General features: G+C 40.7%; 1 protein-coding gene across 1 annotated transcript in view; it reads left to right on the top strand.

Moving 5' to 3' along the window:
* LOC126441928 (zinc metalloproteinase nas-4-like) overlaps positions 1-23,272 on the top strand; it is a 420,841-nt gene that overhangs the window by 22,240 nt on the left and 375,329 nt on the right. The window contains exons 3-5 of the mRNA XM_050090693.1: positions 19,571-19,661; positions 22,614-22,680; positions 23,108-23,211. Coding sequence (XP_049946650.1) covers positions 19,571-19,661; positions 22,614-22,680; positions 23,108-23,211 — 262 coding nt within the window. The remainder of the gene's footprint in view (positions 1-19,570; positions 19,662-22,613; positions 22,681-23,107; positions 23,212-23,272) is intronic.

The raw sequence follows: 23,272 nt of genomic DNA, 5'->3' as shown, positions 1-23,272 counted from the left end.
TTGACATCTTGTTGTCGTTTTGCTGGTCGGGTGGAGCATAACTGATCTAGTTGGTTGGTCCGTTTGCTGGCTTTTGGGTGGGTTCCCTTCCGATTAAGAGGTTGTCGGTCTGGCTTCCTGTCTCACCTAAATGTGGGTTAGTGTTACCTTCCCAGTCCGACCCTTGAAACATTCTGAGCGCCGCTCCTTGTGTTTTACGTACTGATTGCCTTTTTAGTCTTAACTACTCTGTGTGGCCTTCAGCCGAGTGTTAGCTTATTAACATTGCAAGGCTTTTCTTCTTAGGCCTTAAGCCGTAAATTTGTTTTCTGCATGATGTGTGGCCTTCAGCCGAGTTTTAACCACTCTAAAATTCAAAATTTAAAATCGTTGTCTTTCTCTTAAGTCATAAGATTGTTATTCTTTAGTATGAGGCCTTCAGCTGTGTCTTACACGATATATATTAAGGTAAGGCCTTCAGCCTTTTCAAATTGAAAGCTCTTCTGCCTAGGCCTTAAGCCGTTAAATTGTTTTGTTGATTTGCGGCCTTCATCCGAGTTTTCAACCTGTTCAGATTAAACACTGAAAATATTTGTCTTGGCCTTAAGCCGCAACACTTTTCTTGATTAATATGTGGCCTTCAGACAATTTCTATGGAAAAAATTTAAGCTAAGGCTTTCAGCCTATTTATATTGAAGATAAAATTTTTTTTTCTAAAGAAGTGAAACCTCCTGAACAACTCCTGTACCTCAATTCCTTGCTTAGGCCTTGTGCCTTGGATTTTCGATGTGGCCTTCAGCCGATCTAAATTAAATCAAAGGAAGTCTTTCGTTAAAACCTCATCAGTTTTGATTCTTGCTTATGTGATTGTGTTTTTCAACAAATAAAGTTTATATGTTGAGTGCAACTGACAGTAACTTATTTTGGCCCCTTTGCACAAATATAACCGCATTCGCTCTGTCCTGCTAGCCCAGGGATTTTAGTGTGGTTTTCGTGAGTAATAAAAAGGGCCGAAATTATGTTTATGTTGATCTCTATTCCAGTTTTCTGTACTGGTTTCGGAATTCTGGGAACCGAGGTGATGCAAAACTTTTTGATGTGTGTACATCGTGTCTACACCAAACGGCTGGTTCTATTGCTATTCCACATCTATGTTGCCCTGCAGATGTGGTTCAGGCTCGAAAGATCTGCACCCTTTGTACACACTCTGGCCCGGTTCTAAAAGTAATATTATGGTGCAATATAAAGTTACAGCTGTAATTTGGTTTGAAAATATCTCATAGCTATAACACTATTCTGATGTTAGTAAGTATCTAAAGATAAGTGTTTGATCCCTGCCAGATGTACAACGGCAGTTTTTTTCCGTTGGTCAGGAAGCGTTGTAGGAGCGAGAGTTTGGGAGGGTGTGGTTACATTGTCATTAGCGCAGCCCTCACTTAAAATGAAGTTACATTGCGATCCCGACTGAAAGTTACAGGAAACTTCAGGTTGTGGATTATCCAGCTTGCGAGTTACCCGTGCATTGTGTGCCAATTTTTGAAACAAATAAAAACAAAACATTAAGTATTCTGTTAGAATCCGAGCAAATATATTGGTATGGAACACAAATGTTTGGTAGCAGAAACGCAGATGACGATATAGTCCGCGATTGGATAAACAGTAGTGTCTGTGAACCAGGATTTGAGTAACTAAATTACGCGGACGTAGTGAACAAGGCGTATTCGGCAGACGAAGAGAGCGAAGCTGAAGCGACCGAGGGACCAGTTGTGCATACCGGACTGAAATGTGTTCATCTGTTTTTAGAGTATGCAGGACAAAACCCATTTGACTATACCGATGGTCTGGCTCTTCGGAAAACGAGGACGATCCGTTGTCAGGAGGAAAAGTGATTGAAAAATGGTTCAAATGGCTCTGAGCACTATGGGACTTAACATCTATGGTCATCAGTCCCCTAGAACTTAGAACTACTTAAACCTAACTAACCTAAGGACAGCACACAACACCCAGCCAGATTGAAAATCAGAAAACTGGACCCTCATTTTCCGAAAGACAGCTTAAAACATGTGGTTTGAAATACAGTGTCAATTTCCGTCTAGTAAATCGTAAGTTGGGGGGGGGGGGGGGACTGGGTGATATCGGACGCGGTTAATATTGGACTGGAGCCATTTCTAAACTCGGCCAATATAATCGGCTCCTGTCGCACCACTGATGTGTGAACTGTGGAGGAACGAGATATGTAACGCGATTTTGAATCAAAACAAATGTGTGTTGCGGAGTGCCAACAAAGTCATCTGCTTCTAGGGAATTTCCAGTTCTTATAGTTAACTTTGGAGGATTGTGGCTCTGGCTCTGAGCACTATGCGACTTAACTTCTGAGGTCATCAGTCGCCTAGAACTTAGAACTAATTAAAGATAACTAACCTAAGGGCATTACACACATCCATGCCCGAGGCAGGATTTGAACCTGCGACCGTAGCGGTCGCTCGGCTCCAGACTGTAGCGCCTAGAACTGCACGGGCACTCCGACCGGCGGAGGATTGTGTTTGCTTGATAGTATGTAATATTGTATTTTTATTATACCCTTAGATAAAAGTGACATTATTGTCTACACTGAAAGCTGCGAAAATATCTAACAATAGTAAGAACAATGGGAAAGCGTAAATAACAATAAAACAGTCCGATCTATTATTCAGGAGTTATGTCAGTGTGACGCCACAGACGGTGCTGATACCAGGGACTTCCTTCATCCGCCAAGCAATTCACAGATGAACATTCTTCAGCCGACTGCAGATTTAGGCGGCCTCACCACTTCGTTCGGGCAGTTCCAGTTCCTGTTATGAACGAGTTACCAGCATTTATTAACAAGTAACGTTCCATTGTCGCAGTCGAAGCCGGATGTCGCAGTGTGTAGCTATGAATTGAGCCCGAATTAAATTAGTCACCGACAGCAATCGCAACTGAACTTGTGTTATATTAGGTAGTCGTCTGTCACTGAGTTTGGTTAGGCCAGTTCAGAACTCTTACTTCAGTACCACTCCCTGTTATCAAACTAAAGTTGCGTACTTATTGTGTACATTCTTTTACTGAATGAGTGTTAACTGTTTCTCATCAAATTGTCAACGTTATTTATATTTTAGTATAATGCTGCCTTGTGACTGGAGAGTTGCAGCGTATAAGCCAGAGGTGTTCACATTACGCCTTTAAACTGGTCATGCTTGTCTGTTAACCAGGTAGGCAAGCTGCAGCAAGTTACCAGCTGAACGTGTCGCCGGCACGTTAGCTCAGCGTGTTCGGTCAGAGAGCTAGCTGCCCTCTGTAATTTTGTTCGCCTTCACTGATGTGTTATGAGTGGAATTCGGAAGTTGATGAAAAGTTTTTCTTTACCCGAGTACCACAAAACGAGGCTCAGTTAAATATACAGGGTGATTATAATTAAAGTTAAAGTTTCAAAACGCTTTACAAATACCACCACCGGTCATAGCGGCGTCAAATTGCAACGGAATATTATTCGAGAAGGGGGAAAACGTGTGTGTCAGAATACGTAAATGGAAACAACTGTCACGCACACGACCCGTTGAAGTTATTATAAACACGCCGGGTACACGGCTTTTCCTCCTTTCGCGTCTGCGACGTTCACCATGACTGTCTCAATGCAGGATCGCCCTCTGCTTGTAAAGCTATATTACAAGAATGATGACTCTGCCCACGTCGCTCTGCAGAAGTTCCGGACACTGAAGGCTTTGAAAAAAGGCATTGGTCCGATGACTGCCGTGGGTCTGGCGAAAATAATTCGGAAATTCGAAAAGACGGGTTCTTTTGGTGTGCAACCTGGTAGACGGAGGAAACGAATTTATTCGACGTCAGCAGAAGCAGTGGCTTCAGCAATGCAGGGGTGTGCAAACGTGTAGTGCACGGAGAATGGTCCGAACATTGGACATACCCGTGAGCACGGTGCGTAAAATCCTACGAAACATCCTTCTTTGCTAACCGTTCAAAATTACCCATGTGTACGAGCTGCTTCCTGTTGACCTGCCAGCAAGGGAGACCTTTGCTTCAGATTTTCTTGCTCGCATGGAAGTGGGCAATGATTGGCCGTGGAAGATCTTGTGGACAGGATATGTCAATACACAGAGTTGTCGAAAATGGGCAACGAAAAATTCACACGCAAATCAATCAGTACCACCTCATGCTCAAAAGGTCACTGTGTGGGGCGCGTTTACGGCATCATTTATCAGAGTGCCACATTTTTTCGAAGAGACAGGTGCTTACGGTCCTGTTATATGTACCGTTGCTGGCAACCGCTATGAGTGTCTTCTACGCAACCACATCATTCCAGCTCCGCAGCAGCGTGGATGTGTAGATGGGATCATTTTTATGCGTATCGTATCCGTCCTCCGAAGTGGCGTTGTACGGTGCGACCTTTCCTGTTGACCACTGAGGAACTTTACTGGAAGACGTTGTTTTCCTGCTTCTCGATAACGCTGCAAGGTCACGCACGAGGTAGCTGGAGAGAAGGGTATAAATGTCCTGCTGGGGTAATGAGACATCGCATTTCCGTCATAGTTTCTTGGAACAGACATGTACACCAACGAAGAAAAGTTAGTTGTGCTTCTAGTGTATGGTGAAAACAGAAGAAATGCTGTTAGAGCAATAAAGCAATATGGAGAGCTGTATCCTGATCGTGAGCGTCCTACGCGCCAGCTTCTTGCACGTATTTGCAAGGAACTGCTTGAATCGGGATCATGGAACGCCATACAGAGGACAAGGCAGAAAACTGCAACTGGTGAGGTACATGAAGAGGGCGTTCTAGCGTTCGCACATAACGACGCTACTGTTTCGTCGCGACGTATCGCCTCGGAATGTGGTATAAGTCAGAGAAGTGTTCTAAGCATATTGCACCGGCATAGATTTCACCCGTTTCACCTCTCATTACATCAAGTACTCTTCGGTGTGGACTTCGACCGGCGCCAGGAATTTTGCCGGTTCGCTCTGTAGCGCCTACAGGATGATCCAACGTTTTTCCAACGGGTGCTTTTTAGTGAAGAACCGACTTTCACCAACCACGGTAATGTTAATTTGCATAATATGCATTACTGGTCAATAGAGAACCCACGTTGGCTTCGACAGGGGCAGCATTAGCAACAGTGGAGTGTTAATAAAAAATAGCACAAACATGAAATGTGATGTATTCAAGTATCCCCTGTCCCTGCAATTCACTGTCTAAACGGCATCTTTGTATCTGCTATCGTTGGGGAGATAAAAGGGGTGTTATGACTTAGCTGCCTCACCCTGTATATTCCGAATTCTTAATTTCTGCCCAATCACATTTAAATTAGGTTTCTTCATTTTGCTGCTCCCATCGTTATGAAAAATGAGCTGCAATGAAACCACCTACGCAAACATATACCTGGCTAGTCATGTTGGATTGATAGCGCAACTGTTATCATGTACAACAGGCTGAATGGGTCCCGTAAAGCTTGCCAGGCTTGCTTAAACCGAAGTCGGTCCGCTTGAACAACCGTGTTCCAGTAGACATGCGCTCTTGTGTCTCCCTTGAGGCAGGCTGAGCTGCTGTAATGGTTGCGGCAGGGATAGGAGCAGGCAGGCTGGAAGGAGAATTTGTAGATCCCCGGCTGCGAACACGACTCCTCAGTACAGCAACTGTTGTATGGAGCTCACTTCCCGCTTCCTGCTACCTTTATGTTAGTCACAAAAACTGTTTGGTGAATACTACAACGCATTACAATCTCATGTCTGACACAACCCGACAAAGATTTAAACGTCCAAATTCAATTATGGAAAAAATGTTAAAAGTAAATGAACGTATATTCTTATGACACTGAGTTTTATAACTTTTTAAATTAATGGTCATAGTACTGTTTAGTGTGAAAAATGTTCCAATAAAATATTAAGAAAGAAATGTAATTTCGAAAAAGCCCACGTGTCCAGTACAGCCAGCCTTCCCTTAAAGGAGTGGCCTTTCTAATATGACATGTAACATGTTTGGATAACATAGCAAACCAGGGGACCAGTGCGAACCTTTCACACATTTATAGTTGCGAATAATGGCAGTATTTGGAGTAAGTGTCGTCTTGGGCTAAGAGTAGTTGTGGCAATGAAGAGCAAACATCTTAAAACAAACCGAATGAAGTGAAAAAACAATAATCATTAATCTATGACACATCCTTGTGTATGCAGTTCTATGCATATAATTTTGAGCAAAATTCCCTACAGAGAATTACAGTACCTCGGTGTAAACGATATGTGACGTAAGAATGTATTATTCGTGTTCTGTTTGTTTTTAATTTTCTTCAATGAATAAAAAAAGTTAGTTGATTTAGTTACCCTTGAAATGGCTACATACAATTATCTGTGAGCAAAGACGGGATCTGTAAGTGTAATCTCACTCTTTGAAATGTTTGTCCCTGCAACTTGTTTATAGTGATCGCAAATGTTAAAATTAACCTTAAGCGCGAAATCGGTAGGCAATCTTAGAAGCCCGTTAAAAAACCTTTCACAATCATCCCTATACGACTAGCATGCGTTGAGAAAAAAGAGATGTCGTCATATGATAGCAGTTTCCGGCAAAACCATTCGTGTTGTGGATTATCCGAGGATTCTCGGGTCCGCATTAAGGGGACACAGTCGCGAACAGGCTAAAAAAAATCGATTTTTTTTAGTCTTAATCTATTCTACAATTATTTGGCCAAAGAATGCCGTTTGTTTCATACAAATCTGATTATTAGATTCGGAGTTATTAATTTGTTCGTGAAGCATGGAAACTAGCGCCACGTCCATTTTTGCTGTGTCTTGCGCAGTAGTCAGCATTGACTATAATACAACAATCATTTATGTTCCACGGATATAAATACTCTTTATTTGGGTTGCAAGAGAGAATTGTTATTCTGATGTTTGCCAGCCTGTCTGCACTGTCGACTATCGTTTGTCAGTTTCTTCATCCTAGTTGTTTACGTTTTGGTGATACAAATGTAATGATTTTGTGAAACGTTATAATACAATGTGTAGAATAAGGAAGTTTGGATATAAGCCTAAGTTTCGTGGACATAAATATGCAAAAATAAACCGCGAAACTGCTAGGTTTGAACAGGGGGCAGAAAATAATATTGAAAGTGAAGTCAGTGCGAGTGTCAGTGCTTCAAGCAAGAAGCTTTTAGGTGCTGCCGGTTTTCCAAGTGCCACTCAAATGCGTGACAATGCAATATGTGGTGTGAACAGTGTTTCTGTTGTTACTGACACAAACATTCTGATCTCCATGAGGTTATTACGTGAACTTATCGAAAAACACACAAATTGTAAAAACTGTGGTGGAAACTTACTTTGCACGAAGATGTGGTGAAAACCAAGGGAATTGTTTGTAATTTAGTTTTGACATGTTTAGAATGTAGCTGTACTGCCAATACAATGTCATCCCATGTAACAAGAAGCAGATTGTATGAAAACAATATAAGATTAGTGTACGCACTTAGATCTATTGGAAAAGGGCGAAGTGCAGGTGCTGTTCTTTGTGCATTGATGAACATTCATCCACCTCCAAGGAAGTTTGATGTTTACAACAAGACTATTGGTGCAGTTGTAGCTGAGGTAAGTCAATCTACAATGTTGAAAGCAGCCAAAGAATCAGTTCAGTTGAATGATACGAAATCTGACCCAAGGCAAATTGCTGCTGGTTTTGATGGCAGTTGGCAGAAACGGGGGCATATATCCCTAAATGGCATTGTGTCAGCAACTTCTTTTGATACTGGGAAGGTTCTGGGTATTGAAATTGTTACCAAGTTCTGTGACATCTGTAGCAAAAATCCCACTATACAACATGTGTGCAAAAAGGACTATGATGGTTCTAGTGGAGGCATGGAAGTGGCTGGTGTTGCTAACATTTTCAAAAGGCCTGTGCAGTCAAGAGGTATCCTCTATACAGACTATCTTGGGGACGGGGACAGTAAGGCTTATCAGAAAATGGTAGAAGATAAACCTTATGGGCCTAGAGTCAAAATTAATAAACTGGAATGAATCGCGACTTCTAAAGATATGTAAGGAAAAAAAGTTAGGTGGTAAAGGGGGCTGACAGAGGCTGAAATAGACAGGATCCAGACTTATTATGGTATGGCCATTAGAAATAACTGCAACAATGTAGAAGCAATGAGGAGAGCCATCTGGGCTATATTCTTTCATAAAATTTCAACAGATGAGGAACCACAACATAACCTTTGCCCACAGGGACCTGACAACTGGTGCAAATTCAACAACCCAGTTACATCTTCCAGCTATAAGCACAAACATTCAATTCCAGATAAAATCCTGTTAGCCGTGAAACCCATTGTCAGAGACCTTAGCCAACAAGAGCTCTTGAAAAAGTGTCTCCATGGAAAAACTCAAAACCCAAATGAAAGTTTGAATTCTGTCATTTGGACAAGGCTACCAAAAACTGTTTTCGTTAGAAAAGAAACACTAAAATTTGGTGTTCATGATGCAGTGATGTGCTTCAATGCTGGTGTGTCGAAGAAGACTGATGTATTAAGACTCTTGGGAACAAAGGATGGTATCAATACTGAAAGGGGACTGAAAAAGATTGACATGGACCGTATCTGTTATGCTGATATTTCTGCTGGAAATGCTACCAAGGAGACCAGGATAGCCAGAAGATCAAAGAAAAGAAGATAAAGATCAAGAAGCTGAGCCACAGTATAGCCCTGGAATGTTTTAAAAGTGTGTCTGTATGACACTGTACATTACTTTCTTGCATGTAAAACTTTAATACCATTTTTCTCAAAACTACATTTTTTGACCTTCTGGTACACTTTTCTCAAAAACTATGACTGCTACAGACATCAGACTTACAGTATCTCTTGTTAATACAACGATGATTAATTAGATAAAAAAATAGACTAGTAGTGATAAAAAGAACAGATTTACAAGCTCCAAGGTGTTTAGAAAAGTTTTAATTTTTTGTCTTATAGAACAAAAATATGATTACTCAAGAAATATATAAAATACATTAACCATTTTTAATGTGATTTGAGAATGGAGTTTCAGCTGTACACTGTAAAAGTTTCAGGTCTTTATCTCCATTAGTTACTTCAGAAAGTGTACCTGACGTTTGCTCGTTTTAGCATTGATTCCTTATGGGAGTTCCCTCGCGACTGTGTCCCCTCAAGCCGGCTAAGCGGGGGCCCTCTGTGGGCGCCACCCAGCGTGAGTGGAGTGCGCCGTGACGATGCCCGCCCTGTCGCTGTAGGGATTGGAAAAAACCAGCCGGTTAATACCGACATCGATATTTTAGTTCTGCATAACCGGATTTTTCTTTATTTGCTTAGTTTCATTTATAACAGTCTTATTTATACACTGACAGAAAAATTCACAGCAGCAAGATGGAGTTCTGCTATACAAATGAACGTTAGTAGGTGCGGTTCTATGAGGTGCATTCAAGTTCTAAGGCCTCCGATTTTTTTTCTAATTAGCTACTCATACGAAATCGATGAAACTGGCGTTACTTCTCGACGTAATCGCCCTGCAGACGTGCACATTTTTCACAACGCTGACGCCATGATTCCATGGCAGCGGCGAAAGCTTCTTTAGGAGTCTGTTTTGACCACTGGAAAATCGCTGAGGCAATAGCAGCACGGCTGGTGAACGTGCGGCCACGGAGAGTGTCTTTCATTGTTGGAAAAAGCCAAAAGTCACTAGGAGCCAGGTCAGGTGAGTAGGGAGCAAGAGGAATCACTTCAAAGTTGTTATCACGAAGAAATTGTTGCGTACGTTAGCTCGATGTGCGGGTGCGTTGTCTTGGTGAAACAGCACACGCGCAGCCCTTCCCGGACGTTTTTGTTCCAGTGCAGGAAGGAATTTGTTCTTCAAAAATTTTCGTAGGATGCACCTGTTACCGTAGTGCCCTTTGGAACGCAATGGGTAATTATTACGCCCTCGCTGTCCCAGAACATGGACACCATCATTTTTTCAGCACTGGCGGTTACCCGAAATTTTTTTGGTGGCAGTGAATCTGTGTGCTTCCATTGAGCTGACTGGCGCTTTGTTTCTGGATTGAAAAATGGCATCCTCGTCTCATCCATTGTCACAACCGACGAAAAGAAAGTCCCATTCATGCTGTTGTTGAGCGTCAACATTGCTTGGCAACATGCCACACGGGCAGCCATGTGGTCGTTCGTCAGCATTCGTGGCACCCACCTGGATGACACTTTTCGCATTTTCAGGTCGTCATGCAGGATTGTGTGCACAGAACCCACAGAAATGCCAACTCTGGAGGCGATCTGTTCAACAGTCATTCGGCGATCCCCCAAAACAATTCTCTCCACTTTCTCGATCATGTCGTCAGACCGGCTTGTGCGAGCCCAAGGATGTTTTGGTTTGTTGTCACACGATGTTCTGCCTTCATTAAACTGTCGCATCCACGAACGCACTTTCGACACATCCATAACTCCATCACCACATGTCTCCTTCAACTGTCGATGAATTTCAATTGGTTTCACACCACCCAAATTCAGAAAACGAATGATTGCACGCCGTTCAAGTAAGGAAAACGTCGCCATTTTAAGTATTTAAAACAGTTCTCATTCTCGCCGCTGGCGGTAAAATTCCATCTGCCGTACGGTGCTGCTATCTATCGGACGTATTGACAATGAACGCGGCCTCATTTTAAAACAATGCACGTGTTTCTATCTCTTTCCAGTCCGGAGAAAACTTGAATGCACCTCGTACATCTGAAAGATGATGTCTATTCAGATTTCGCCCCTGTCTCATAAGGGTGGCGATAGTAGCACCATTTGAGGATGCACACCAAGTTTGCTTTAAATACATGCTGTAACGGTCGTGAGCGTTACTTACTTTTGAGATTGCCTGTGCAAGTCAAGAATGCTTTTAAGGCAACAAAGATGCCCCCGTCAACACCTCACTGAGTCTGAACGAGATCGTGTAATAGCGCTACAAGAAGCTGGATGTGCCTTCTGCGATACTGCAGAAAGACTTGGCAGGAACGTAACTTCTGTACACGGTTGCTGGCACGGTAGTCACGACATTGTACAGTCGCAGGAAGGCTGGGCTCTGGATGGCCGCTTGACACTACCGACAGGGAAGACCATAGTGTTTGGCGTCTGCTTCTGGCGCATCACACTGCATCTGGAGCAGTAATTTGAGCTGCAGATGTTCCCATGGTGACACAACGAATTGTTACAAATCGGTTACTTCAAGGACAGCTCCGAGCCAGAGGTCTCGTAGCGTGCGTTCCATTGACCCCAAACCACCAACACTTCAGACTTCAATGGTGTCAAGCGAGAGCTCATAGGAGCGCAGGGTGGAGGTCTGTTGTGTTTGCTGATGAGAACTGGTTCTGCCTCGGTGCCATTCATGGCCATATGTTGGTTAGAAGGATGTCTCTTGAGAGACTGCAATCAGACCATATGTGTACCTGACACACTGGACATATACTTGGAGTTATTGTCTAGGGTGCGATATTGTATGACTACAGGAGCTTTCTCGTGGTTGTCTCATACACCGTGACTACAAATTTGTACGTCTGTTTGTTGATTCGACCTGTTGTGCTGCCATTCATGAAAAGCATCTCAAGGAGTGATTTCCAACAGGATAACGCCCGCCCACATGCCACTGTTGTAACCCAACATCCTACACACAGTGTCGACACGCTGGTTTGGCTTGTTCGATCACGGAGCTGCCTTCAGTCGAGCACGTATGGGACAACTCCAACGTCGTCCACAAACAGCTTTAACTGTCCCTGTACTGAGCCACAAAGTCCAACAGTCATGGAACTCCATCTCACAAACTGATATCTGTCACCTCTTCAACACAATGCATTCTCGTTTGCATGCTTGCATTCAACATTCTACCGGTTACACCGGTTATTAATGAACCAGCATTTCACATTTGCAATGGCTTATCTCGTGCTTAGCTTAACCTGTGATCTTGCAATGTTAACCACTCTGCATTACTCTACATTAATTATTCGTCGTTTAAGATGTTCTGTGGCTTCTGAATGATTGGTTTCGTGTTTGAATGATATTGCTTCTGATGAAAGCAGCTGACTTACAAATCAGCTCATTATAGAACGAGTGCTTATGACATACTGGACAGTAAATATGGGCCACTGGATTAATTCATTACTCAAATTTTAACTGTTGCCACATAATTGTTTCAGATAAACGATCTATTTTGATTACTATATAAAGCGTTCATTTAAATTTTTGAAAGAGCATTCTGAATTTTATCATCAAAAAATGAATTGTATTCAAATTCATGTTTAAAAGTAAGTTAATAATTTGACTATAAAACTTTTTTTAATTCAAAATAATTAAAGTAAACAAAACTCTAGAAGTTGTGCACAAAAGCTTCTTATTTGCCTTCCTTTTCTAGGAAGTGATAAAAGTGTAAGGCAATAAGGTAACAATAATAAGTTAAAAGCGTAAGGATTCATTTACTGTTTATAAAAAATAGAAAGTATCTGATCTGCTCCCTGTGTCTAGGATTGTCTATTTGTAGTCCTTGGAAATGCACAACACTAAAAGTAGAGTTCTCTAGCCTCAGTTTTCATTCTTTAGCAGTGACTGTCCCTAATGCCCTTAAGGTGAGTGGTCATTGCATCTGACTCCCACGCAGCGGACTCGGGTGGGATCCTGGCTGGGTCGGAGATTTTCTCCGCTCAGAGATTGGGAGCTGTGTTGTCCTCATAGTCATTTTCTCATCATGGATACGCAAGTCTTCCACCGCAGCGGCAATTGAAAAGACTTGCTACTCGGTGGCAAACTTTCCGAGCTGGGGAGTCGCGGTTGTCAATGCTATTCGATCATTTCATTTCGGTATTATGAGCCTCGATTTTTGAGCAGAGTTTCAAAAAATTAGAGTCGCGAGGAGAATACTGCTGGATTTATTACAGCATTCAACCCCTGATTACTTGTCGAGAAAGACAACGAACAGTGTATGGACTAAGTTTTTTTTATTTAACTATTTTATTTGACATTTTGATTCGATGTATCATTAAACTTATAATGCATATGACTGAGGAAGTCTTAGAAGTTTTCGGTTATTGTTCGATTTCTATGTCTGTTACCAGAAATAATAGCAATACGAACCGGAAATTGCTTATTTATGATACTGGTTACTTTGAGCGGTTTTAAGAGTCAGGTTAAACTGGAGATGAAGAAACAGGTTCTACCAACCCTACCACAACAAAGTTCAAAATTTAATAATGATTGTGGTGTTGCTCACGCTGCTAAATACTGCATTTTCGGGCAACAACAAAGTTATTATGTGGCAGGTGTCATTAGAGCACAGATAATAAAGTCATTTCATGTAATAATGAATAAACTAGGCACTCATCTTTTCGTGTTTCCTACGCTGGTCTCGTAAAATCATGGCTCAATCGTCGAAAATCTAGGTGGTGATGATTCCAAGCTCGGATGCAAAGAGGCCTAGGTTTTACTCTGCGATATTCAAAAGTTTTATAGATGTGATTCACAAACCATTCTTGAAGATTACACTTTTGCAGGGCAATGTTGATGTAAAAAAGTAATCAGAACTCCGAATTTAAGTTACATTTCCTTTTTATTGCTTTTGTTGCAATATCACGTAACACACAAAACATCACTTCACAATACAAAACATACTTGAAAACAGCTTCCTCACATTTTATGAGCTAACTACAATATGCGTCTTTCCAACATGACGTCCAAGACTTGACTTTCTCAAGGTCCGACTCTCTAACTAACTAATAATCGCTTACGCGCCCAAAAATCAAGAGTTACAAATACGATAAAGATCATAGTGGCAAAAGAAATAATACACATAAGAGTAGTGTCATTGCAGTATAAACATATCGATGTATCAAAATACCTCTACATTAATGAAATCAAATCTGAATGTTGTCTCAGAAATATGTCAACTACTTTACAGAATATTACTGGTATCGAGAGGTTGAGTTGAGGTGCCATAATGGTTTCATAATTCAAGTACCATTACAACACCCCCCCCCCCCCCCCACACACACACAATTCCATGCACAAGCTGCATGGGATTGGGTGTCCCAAACAGCAAGATAATAAGGTATGATAAAGCCTACACTCCTGTAAGTAACTTAGTGCTTTGTGGTCAGAGTAAACAATCACTTTGTGTCCAAGAAGATAATTTTTAAATTTGTTGAAAGCCCAATGTATAGCCAAAAGTTCTTTTTCAGTCACAGTGTAAGTCTTTTCATACTTTTGTAATACTCTACTAGCAAATGCAATGGAATGGTGTTCAATATGATCTCTTACTACTTTTTCCTAAAATAAGTGTGCTATTAATCCTGTATCACTGCTGTCAGTCATTAAACAGAAGGGTAAAGACATGTCAGGCCTATATAGAATTCTGCTCTGTGAAAGTTGTTTCTTTATCTCATCAAATGCTTTTTGACAATCAGATGACCAATCCCAGACAGTATTTTTCTTTAATAGATCACATAAACAAGAAGCGTCCATAGGTTGAGTACTGACATACTTTCTGTAAAATCCAGCAAGACAAAAAAAGATTTTAATTGTTTTTTATTTTTAGGAACAGGAAAATTTTCTATAGCTTCAATTTTTTTCTCTGTCAGGTTCAATCCCCTTTTCTGAAATAATGTGCCCCAAAAATTTCAATTCACTTACTCCAAATTTACATTTTTCTAACTTTAAGGTCATACTCCCTTCCCTTAATTTTGTACACACCTGTGTTAACAATTCAAAATGTCTCTTCCCATGTTTTTCCAGAAAGAAAAATATCATCTACATATACAGTAAGTTTAGACGGTAGTTCATCCCCCAAAACAAGATCTAATCCTCTAATAAACTCAGCAACAGAAACAGTTAGTCCAAACGGTAGAACACAGTAATGATAACTTTTTCTCCCATACAAAAATGCAGTGTATTTTCTATAATTTATTTCTAAATAAATTTGGTGAAAGCCTGAAGTTAAGTCAAAGTTGCTCATGAATTTCACACATTCAAATTTATGTAACAGGTCATCTATGTTTTCTGGATGATCATTTTCTCTTTTCAAAATTTTTTTAAGGTGCCTAGTATCAAGTAAAAGTCTAACACCACCTCCACATTTGGAAACCACCACCAAAGGATTATAATAATCACTGTTACTTCTTTCGATTATACCCCATGCTTCCATTTTTTTGTATCTCACTCTCTACTTCTTTTCTTTTTGCCAAAGGAATACTATAAGGCTTGAGGAAAAAAGGTTCATGATTTTTAAGGTGTAAAGTGCATTGATAATTCCTGACTCTTCCAGGTTTTTCGTTGACAACATCTTGAAACTCCCACAATAAATTTTCCAACTCTCTCTTTTGATCACTATCCAAATTAATTGCTTCGTCTAATTTGCTTTTAACTGGGATTTCACAATTTTGACCAGAAAAATTTAGCTCAGATTTGTCATCAAAACAGTACAAATTCTCTTCATAATCTATGATTTTACTGACATAATTGCAACCTTCTCCACAGTGTATAATAAACAGTTGCGTACACGCAATGATATTGCTTTTGGGTTTACACACAATTAACTTCATCTCACTCCAGCTAAATGCAGCACTTACCTTTAACACCCAGTCCATGCCAAACAATATGTTCTCTTCTAAACTTGGAATAACAAGACAACCCTGCTCAAATTTTACATCTTCTATTTCAAATGATAAAAATACTTGACTTTTGATGACTTTACTGTGTTTGCCTGTAGCTCCTCTTATCACAGGGGCCTCAACAAAATCAACACTGTCTTTAATTTTATTTACGAATTTTTCTCAAATGACTCCCTGTATCAATGAGACATTCACCCACCCAATTGTTTACTTTAGCTTTAATGTATGGACACCCTGATTCACATTCTTCTACTTTTTCTTTTAATGGTTCATGTAACAGGTCATTTTCAATTTTTCTAAAATAACCCACATTATTTTCCTGATCAGTTTTTAATAGCTTCACACACACATTCACACTTTCATTAACATCATCTATGGATACAACAGTTTGAGCAGACAACAGATATTCATTACATTTTACACTTTGCCACCAGTGAGGATATAACCTCCTATAAATTTTAGCTAAATAGTTCCACAACTCTTCCCTATCTGTTTTGTAATTGCAACTGTTCCACAATATTTTTAAAAAATTTTCACCTTTTCCTACAGAACTTGTATGTGGGTTTAAATACTTCATACTATTAGCTGGCACAACATTACAGTCCTCTGCTACATTAGATTGGTTACACTAACTTAACTTTACCTGTTCTTCAGATGCATGAGTGTCCTCTTCCTCATTACTAACCACACTTACCTCATCATAATGCTCACAATTATCAACTTCATTATCACATAGCTTCACTACTTCACTTGAAATAATCTCGACGAATACCTGATACTCACCCACAGCATTAATCTCACCATTACTTACCTCTGTACACTCTCAACAACATCATTAACTTCCATATTTTCGTCAAAATCAAAACTTTCCTCATCATGCATCCTATCCACAGTCACATTAAGTTCCATCTCTCTCTCTCCATATAACTTTTCATTTTCATTAAATAACTTATTCAAATCAGAGCTGTAATGTTTGCCAGATACTTCAGAATTACATAGATTATCATTCTCTACCCAATTAAAAATTCTGACACAATTGCAATATCCTCATCTGGCTTGTTCTCAGAAGTAGTTACCTTGTTGCTTTCAACATGATTATTTTCTCTTGTGTATCCCAAAATTTCTGATCAAAATTTAAAGTATTAATTTGGTGTTGAACGTGAGTGTCTGTTATTTGTGGTGTTTATTTGTTTTGTCTTTCAATGGTTTTATTATAATAATAAGTTACATTTCTCCTTCTTCTTCTGTCTGTAAATTCCCAGTTGTTATTGTAGGTCCTATTGTTATTAAATTTTCTCGCCCCAAAACTGTGGACCCTCATTGAGGCAGTCCGGAGTTTTCCTGCCTGTTTTCTCTGTTTGATCTCCAATTTTTCCCCCCTGTTTCTATTTCCGAAATTTCTATCCCTATTTCTGTCATTACCATTATGATCCCTATTGTTTCCCCTGTGTTCTTCATGTCTATTGTCTCTGTATTCTCTCCTCTCTCCATACCTGTTTGAATACCACCTCCTCCCCCTGTTGGTGTTCACCATTGTAAAAATTTTGCATATTCCCTCTTTCTAATGCCCTATCCAATTTATCCACATATTTTAAAAATTCTTCCAAGGAATCATCAGGCCCATGAACTAAATCCCATTGCAATTTTTCAGGTAGCCTTCTTTTCAGCGCATCTATTTGTGTCATTTAATCAAAACGTTTATCTAAATGTATTAATTTTCTCAACTGATCTTAACAAAATGCTTTCATGATGCCCACTCTCCCTCTGAAAATAGGTCCATTTAAAAATTCATATTTAGTCCTCCCCTGTTCAGACTCTGACCAAAATTTGTTTAAGAAGCTTTTCTCAGAATTTGCAAAGGTTTCCCAATGATCGAAATTTTGGTTAGCCCAGGATAGGGCCTTGCCTTCAAGAAATTTTTTGTCAAATTTAATTTTTGAATTATCAGACATTCCTGGCACAAAATTGTCCTTACAATGGTGCAAAAAATCAACTGCGTGCAAATTATCACAAGAAAAACTTTTCACTAACAGGTTCGACCATGCTGGTCCATGACTGTACAAATTCTTGTTAACAACATATTCTTCAACTTGATTTATTTTAGTTTTTAATGTGTCTAATTTATTGGTAAGATTTGATTCTAAACTGTCAACCTTTTTTTCAACACTACTGATTGCATTAACATTGTTTGCTTTCAAGTCATCTAATTTTGCATCTAGTGATTCATTTTCATTTGGAAGTTCCTGAATTTCCCTGATTCTGTTACTATTTTCAGCAATGAACTCACTTTCAAAAACAACTACTTTTTTCTCCATATTGTCTACCCTTGATTCTATCACCTTTAGGTTACCTTCCGGTGTATTTTTGACCTAAATTAACTCAGTTTTTATTACATTTAATTGTTTATTCAAATTCTCCCCTAACCTTTCGTCAATTTCAGCCTTCATTTCAGATTTTAAATTATTTATATTTTCATTTTGTTTAGTCACGAGTTGCAGAATTAACTCTAACTTATCAATTTTTTGATCTCCCCCAACTATTTCTTCCCCTGCATTAATTTTATCTATTATTAACTTTTAACAAAAAATGAACCACTAGAAATGACAATACCAAATTACAAAATTCGTTAGAATTTTTACTTAATTTATAGCTGAAGTCTTCTCCGTCGGAATCCAGTCGCATTGTTTATTTTAAATCCTTTGTCGTCCCATTGTTTCTTGCGTCCATTTTTCGTCTTGTGGTTGTCTCCTTTTGATTGTCAGGTTTTTATCGATATTTTTCTAACAGATTCACTATGTACAGGGGATCACAAATTTAGCATTGGAGGGTAGCGTGGAGGGTAAAAATCGTAGAGGGAGAACAAGAGATTAATACACTAAGCAGATTCAGAAGGATGTAGAGTGCAGTAGGTACTGGGAGATGAAGAAGCTAGCACAGGATAGAGTAGAATGGAGAGCTGCATCAAACTAGTCTCAGGACTGAAGACCAAAACAACAACATGTACTCTTCCTGAAACACATCTACAGTTAATTTTTGAATATTTGGTGCTGCCTATCCCGGTCGAGCCCCCACATTCTAACAACCCCACAACAATAAAGGTCAAAATTTAATAATGATTGTGGTGTTGCTCACGCTGTTAAATACTGCATTTTCGGGCAACAACAAAGTTATTATGTGGCAGGCGTCATTAGAACACAGTTAATAAAGTCATTTCATGTAATAATGAATAAACTAGGCACTCATCTTTTCGTGTTTCCTACGCTGGTCTCGTTGTAAAATCATGGCTCAATCGTCGAAAAGCTAGGTGGTGATGATTCCAAGCTCGGATGCAAAGAGGCCTAGGTTTTATTCCGCGATATTCAAAAGTTTTATAGATGTGATTCACAAACCATTCTTGAAGATTACACTTTTGCAGGACAATGGTGATGTAAAAAAGTAATCAGCACTCCGAATTTAAGTTACACTTCCTTTTTATTGCTTTTGTTGCAGTATCACGTAACACACAAAACATCACTTCACAATACAAAACATACTTGAAAACAGCTTCCTCACATTTTATGAGCTAACTACAATATGCGTCTTTCCAACATGACGTCCAAGACTTGACTTTCTCAAGGTCCGACTCTCTAACTAACTAATAATCGCTTACGCGCCCAAAAATCAAGAGTTACAAGTACGACAAAGATCATAGTGGCAAAAGAAATAATACACATAAGAGTAATATCATTGCAATATAAACATATCGATGTATCAAAATACCTCTACATTAATGAAATCAAATCTGAATGTTGTCTCAGAAATACGTCAACTACTTTACAGAAACACAGTAGAGTATTACTGGTATCGAGAGGTTGAGTTGAGGTGTCGTAATGGTTACGTAATTCAAGTACCATTACAAGGTACAACCTAAAACCGGTTTTCTCGGCGATAACCGGCGCCCCTGTGTTGCAGGCCGTTGCCGCGCCCGTGGCTGGCGCTCTCCCTGTTGGCCGCCGCCGCCGCAGCCGCCGCCTTCGACCTGCCATTCGGCGTTCCCGACCAGGTCAGTCGCACCGGCCTCCACATCTTCCAGCCAGACAACTTGTTGCTAAAAAGTATCACCCTAAGTAATTCAGCATTCACGCACCACGAGGTACAATACTGAAGACACCGAAAGCCCACATAAATCTATTCTGTTTCTCTACTTACTCCGCACGACACGTAGAGTTCTTATCTTCTTCATCAAACTCACTTTAAATTTGAATTATTGTTTCCGGTCTTATAGAGGACTCACATTTCTGCAGTCCCCGTCTCAAAGATTCCAATGCCTCACTACCTCATACATCCTGGTATCCTTAGCCCAGCGGTTTCCGCTGTCGTTACCTTGTAAATTGTCTGTCTCTCCTTAGATATTAACACATTTGACATGTCCAACAGAACACATGAACAGATACCACTGGTGCTACAGCTGCCATATAGAACAAACTATTAAGAGAAATTAGGACATTCGGCCGTCTACAAGCACCGAAATGAATCAACGGTGAAGACCGAAAATGTTTGCGGGACCGGGCTTCGAGCCCAGCTGCTCTGCTTCCCTAGAACGGTAGGCTTAACCGTCTCGGCCATCTGGACACGCTTCCGGTCTGACGTAGCTCTGAGTCTGTCACGTGCTAGTAGCCTCCTTCTCCTTTAGCATCACTGCACGATTGCTCGCAGCATTCGCTAAGTCCCGCAGGGGTTCTGAATAGTCTGAATATACACTACTGGCCATTAAAATTGCTACACCACAAAGATGACGTGCTACAGACGTGAAATTTAACCGACAGGGAGAAGATGCTGTGATATGCAAATGATTAGCTTTTCAGAGCATTCACACAATGTTGGTGCCAGTGGCGACACCTACAACCTGCTGACATGAGGAAAGTTTCCAACCGATTTCTTATACACAAACAGCAGTTGACCGGCGTTGCCCGGTGAAACGTTGTTGTGATGCCTCGTGTAAGGAGGAGACATGCATACTATCACGTTTCCGACTTTGATAAAGGTCGGATTGTAGCCTATCGTGATTGCGGTTTATCGTATCGCGACATTGCTGCTCGCGTTGATCGAGATCGAATGACTGTTAGCAGAATATGGAATCGGTGGGTTGAGGAGGGTAATACGGAACGCCTTGCTGGATCCCAACGGCCTCGTATCACTTGCAGTCGAGATGACAGGCATCTTATCCGCATGGCTGTAACGGATCGTGCAGCCACGTCTCGATCCCTGAGTCAACAGATGGGGACGGTTGCAAGACAACAACCATCTGCACGAACAGTTAGACCACGTTTGCAGCAGCATGGACTATGAGCTCGGAAACAATGGCTGCGGTACCCTTGACGCTGCATCACAGACAGGAGCACCTGCGATGGTGTACTCAACGACGAACCTGGGTGCACGAATGGCAAAACGTCATTTTTTCAGATGAATCCAGGTTCTGTTTACAGCATCATGATGGTCGCATCCGTGTTTGGCGACATCGCGGTGAACACACATTGGAAGCGTGTATTCGTCATCGCCATACTGGCGTATCACCCGGCGTGATGGTATGGGGTGCCATTGGTTACACGTCTCGGTCACCTTTTGTTCGCATTGACGGCACTTTGAACAGTGGACAATTACATTTCAGATGTGTTACGCCCCGTGTCTCTACCCTTCATTCGATCCTACATTTCAGCAGGATAATGCACGACCGCATGTTCTAGGTACTGTACGGGCCTTTCTGGATACAGAAAATGTTCGAAAATGATTTCTCACGACCTAAGCACCCAAACTGGGTGAAAATGTAATCACATGTCAGTTCTAGTATAATATATTTTTCCAATGAGTACCCGTTTTACATCTGCATTTCTTCTTGGTGTAGCAATTTTAATGGACAATAGTGTAAAAAATGTTGTTGAGGTTGTTTCACTAGAACATTTTTGTAAGAAAAAATGAATAACTGGGAATCAGGGTTTTGACACTTATTGAGCTCTATGCTTGTTGTGTAGCACACCACGTACAATAGACGTGAAGCACAGAGCTGAAACTGACGTAATCTGGTTCCTCTCACAGTTTCTCTGGTGAACTGGTATCTCGGTTGCACTCTTTAGGCCTACCGTGCCTGTCTTGGCAAATGCGTGGACGTTGTATAATAACATATGAACAGTTAAAACATTCACGACACAGATGATACAATTCGCAAACATATTGGTTCATTACGTTACTTCCTAAGCAAGATTAAGATGATGTTGCGGCCACTGGTAGGACAGCTGGGAAAGGAAATAAAACAGACATCCAGGATTGGCCAGGAATACCGCTGTAAAACTACTGCAGGCTACTACCCAATTAGCCTCCTGTCAGTTACTTAAAAACAAACAGTATTTATAGAAACAATGAAAATTTCAATGTTTAATTCAGGTTTTATTCGAAAATTGTTGATTTGTAACGTGAAAAAAGGGATGTTGTATAAAAAACTAAAAAAAACAATAGAAGTTTATCATGTAGTGCTAGAAAACATACCTGCCTCAAAGAAAAAAAAAGGTAAAATTTAAAATAAACGCACAACAAAAAATATCAAAAATCGCTTCGGTACTTCGTCAAGCTCATATAAAACGTGTTTCTGTTATTCACAAATAGCTCTCACACTTATAAATAAATACAGAAAACTTTTGCCTTTAATCGTGATGAAAAAAACAATAATGATTGTACAGGTTTTTTTAATGTTTTGTATGTAAATTGCGCTTACATCAAAAGTAATTGCTTTGGTTATATAAAAGTGGAGAAGTTACACGATCAAGTTTCTCTCTCATACATTCACTTATGTTTCTTTCTCTGGCAATGCTAGCAATACTATCATTAATCCTACCATTTACTACATCGTCTATGTTCTCTACCAAAAATACCGAACCATAATTGTGGCAAAGCGCCACTCTAGCCAGGGCCCGTCACCTGTGAGCAGACATGTTGATCGGTGTGCCTGTTGTGTGTGTTGCAGGAAGCAGACGAGCCAGGGGAACCCATCTCTGACGAGGAGTTCGCGCTGTCCGCCACCTCTGCCGCAGGTGCGTGCCGGTACTTCAGCCACTTTAGAAGAACACACAGTCATATAAGCATTTTTCCTTTTCACACTCCGTTGTACCATGGAGGAAACAAATTTTAACATTCCTTGCTCTCTGATTTGCAGGTTGCAGATGTAAATTGTGATGTTTCAAAATTATACATCTGCGACAATTCAAGTGTATATTTACAGACATTTCAGTGTTATTTGAGAGGGGTACGTCAAAAACGTAAGCTTGAAAGGTCACCTCCCACCAAAAGAATTTTTCTGCAGTTGGTGGCTTAATTTATTTCATTAAGTTTGCCTAGAACAGTTCGAAGTGGCGTGGTATACTCCTGGGCCGGGATGTACGGCTTGGTGCTACCTCGCTGCCTGCGCCGCCCTTGGAGTTCGGAGCCAGCAGCGCGATGTGTTGTGTTGTGGTGTTACAGCGCTGCTGCAGCCGCCACTGGACGACGGCTCCCCGGACCCCACCCTTGCTGCGGGGCTCTTCGAAGGCGACATCGCTGGGGTCTCCCCGGAGGACGTTCTGCAGGTGAGTGGGCGTCGACACAGTGTACCGCCAACCGTCGATCGGAAGTGCAGCACTGTATCCG

This window comes from Schistocerca serialis, chromosome 1 (assembly GCF_023864345.2).
Source record: "Schistocerca serialis cubense isolate TAMUIC-IGC-003099 chromosome 1, iqSchSeri2.2, whole genome shotgun sequence".
Lineage (NCBI taxonomy): Eukaryota > Metazoa > Arthropoda > Insecta > Orthoptera > Acrididae > Schistocerca > Schistocerca serialis.
The sequence above is the reverse complement of the archived record's forward strand: the minus strand, read 5'-3'. Positions and strand labels throughout refer to the sequence as shown.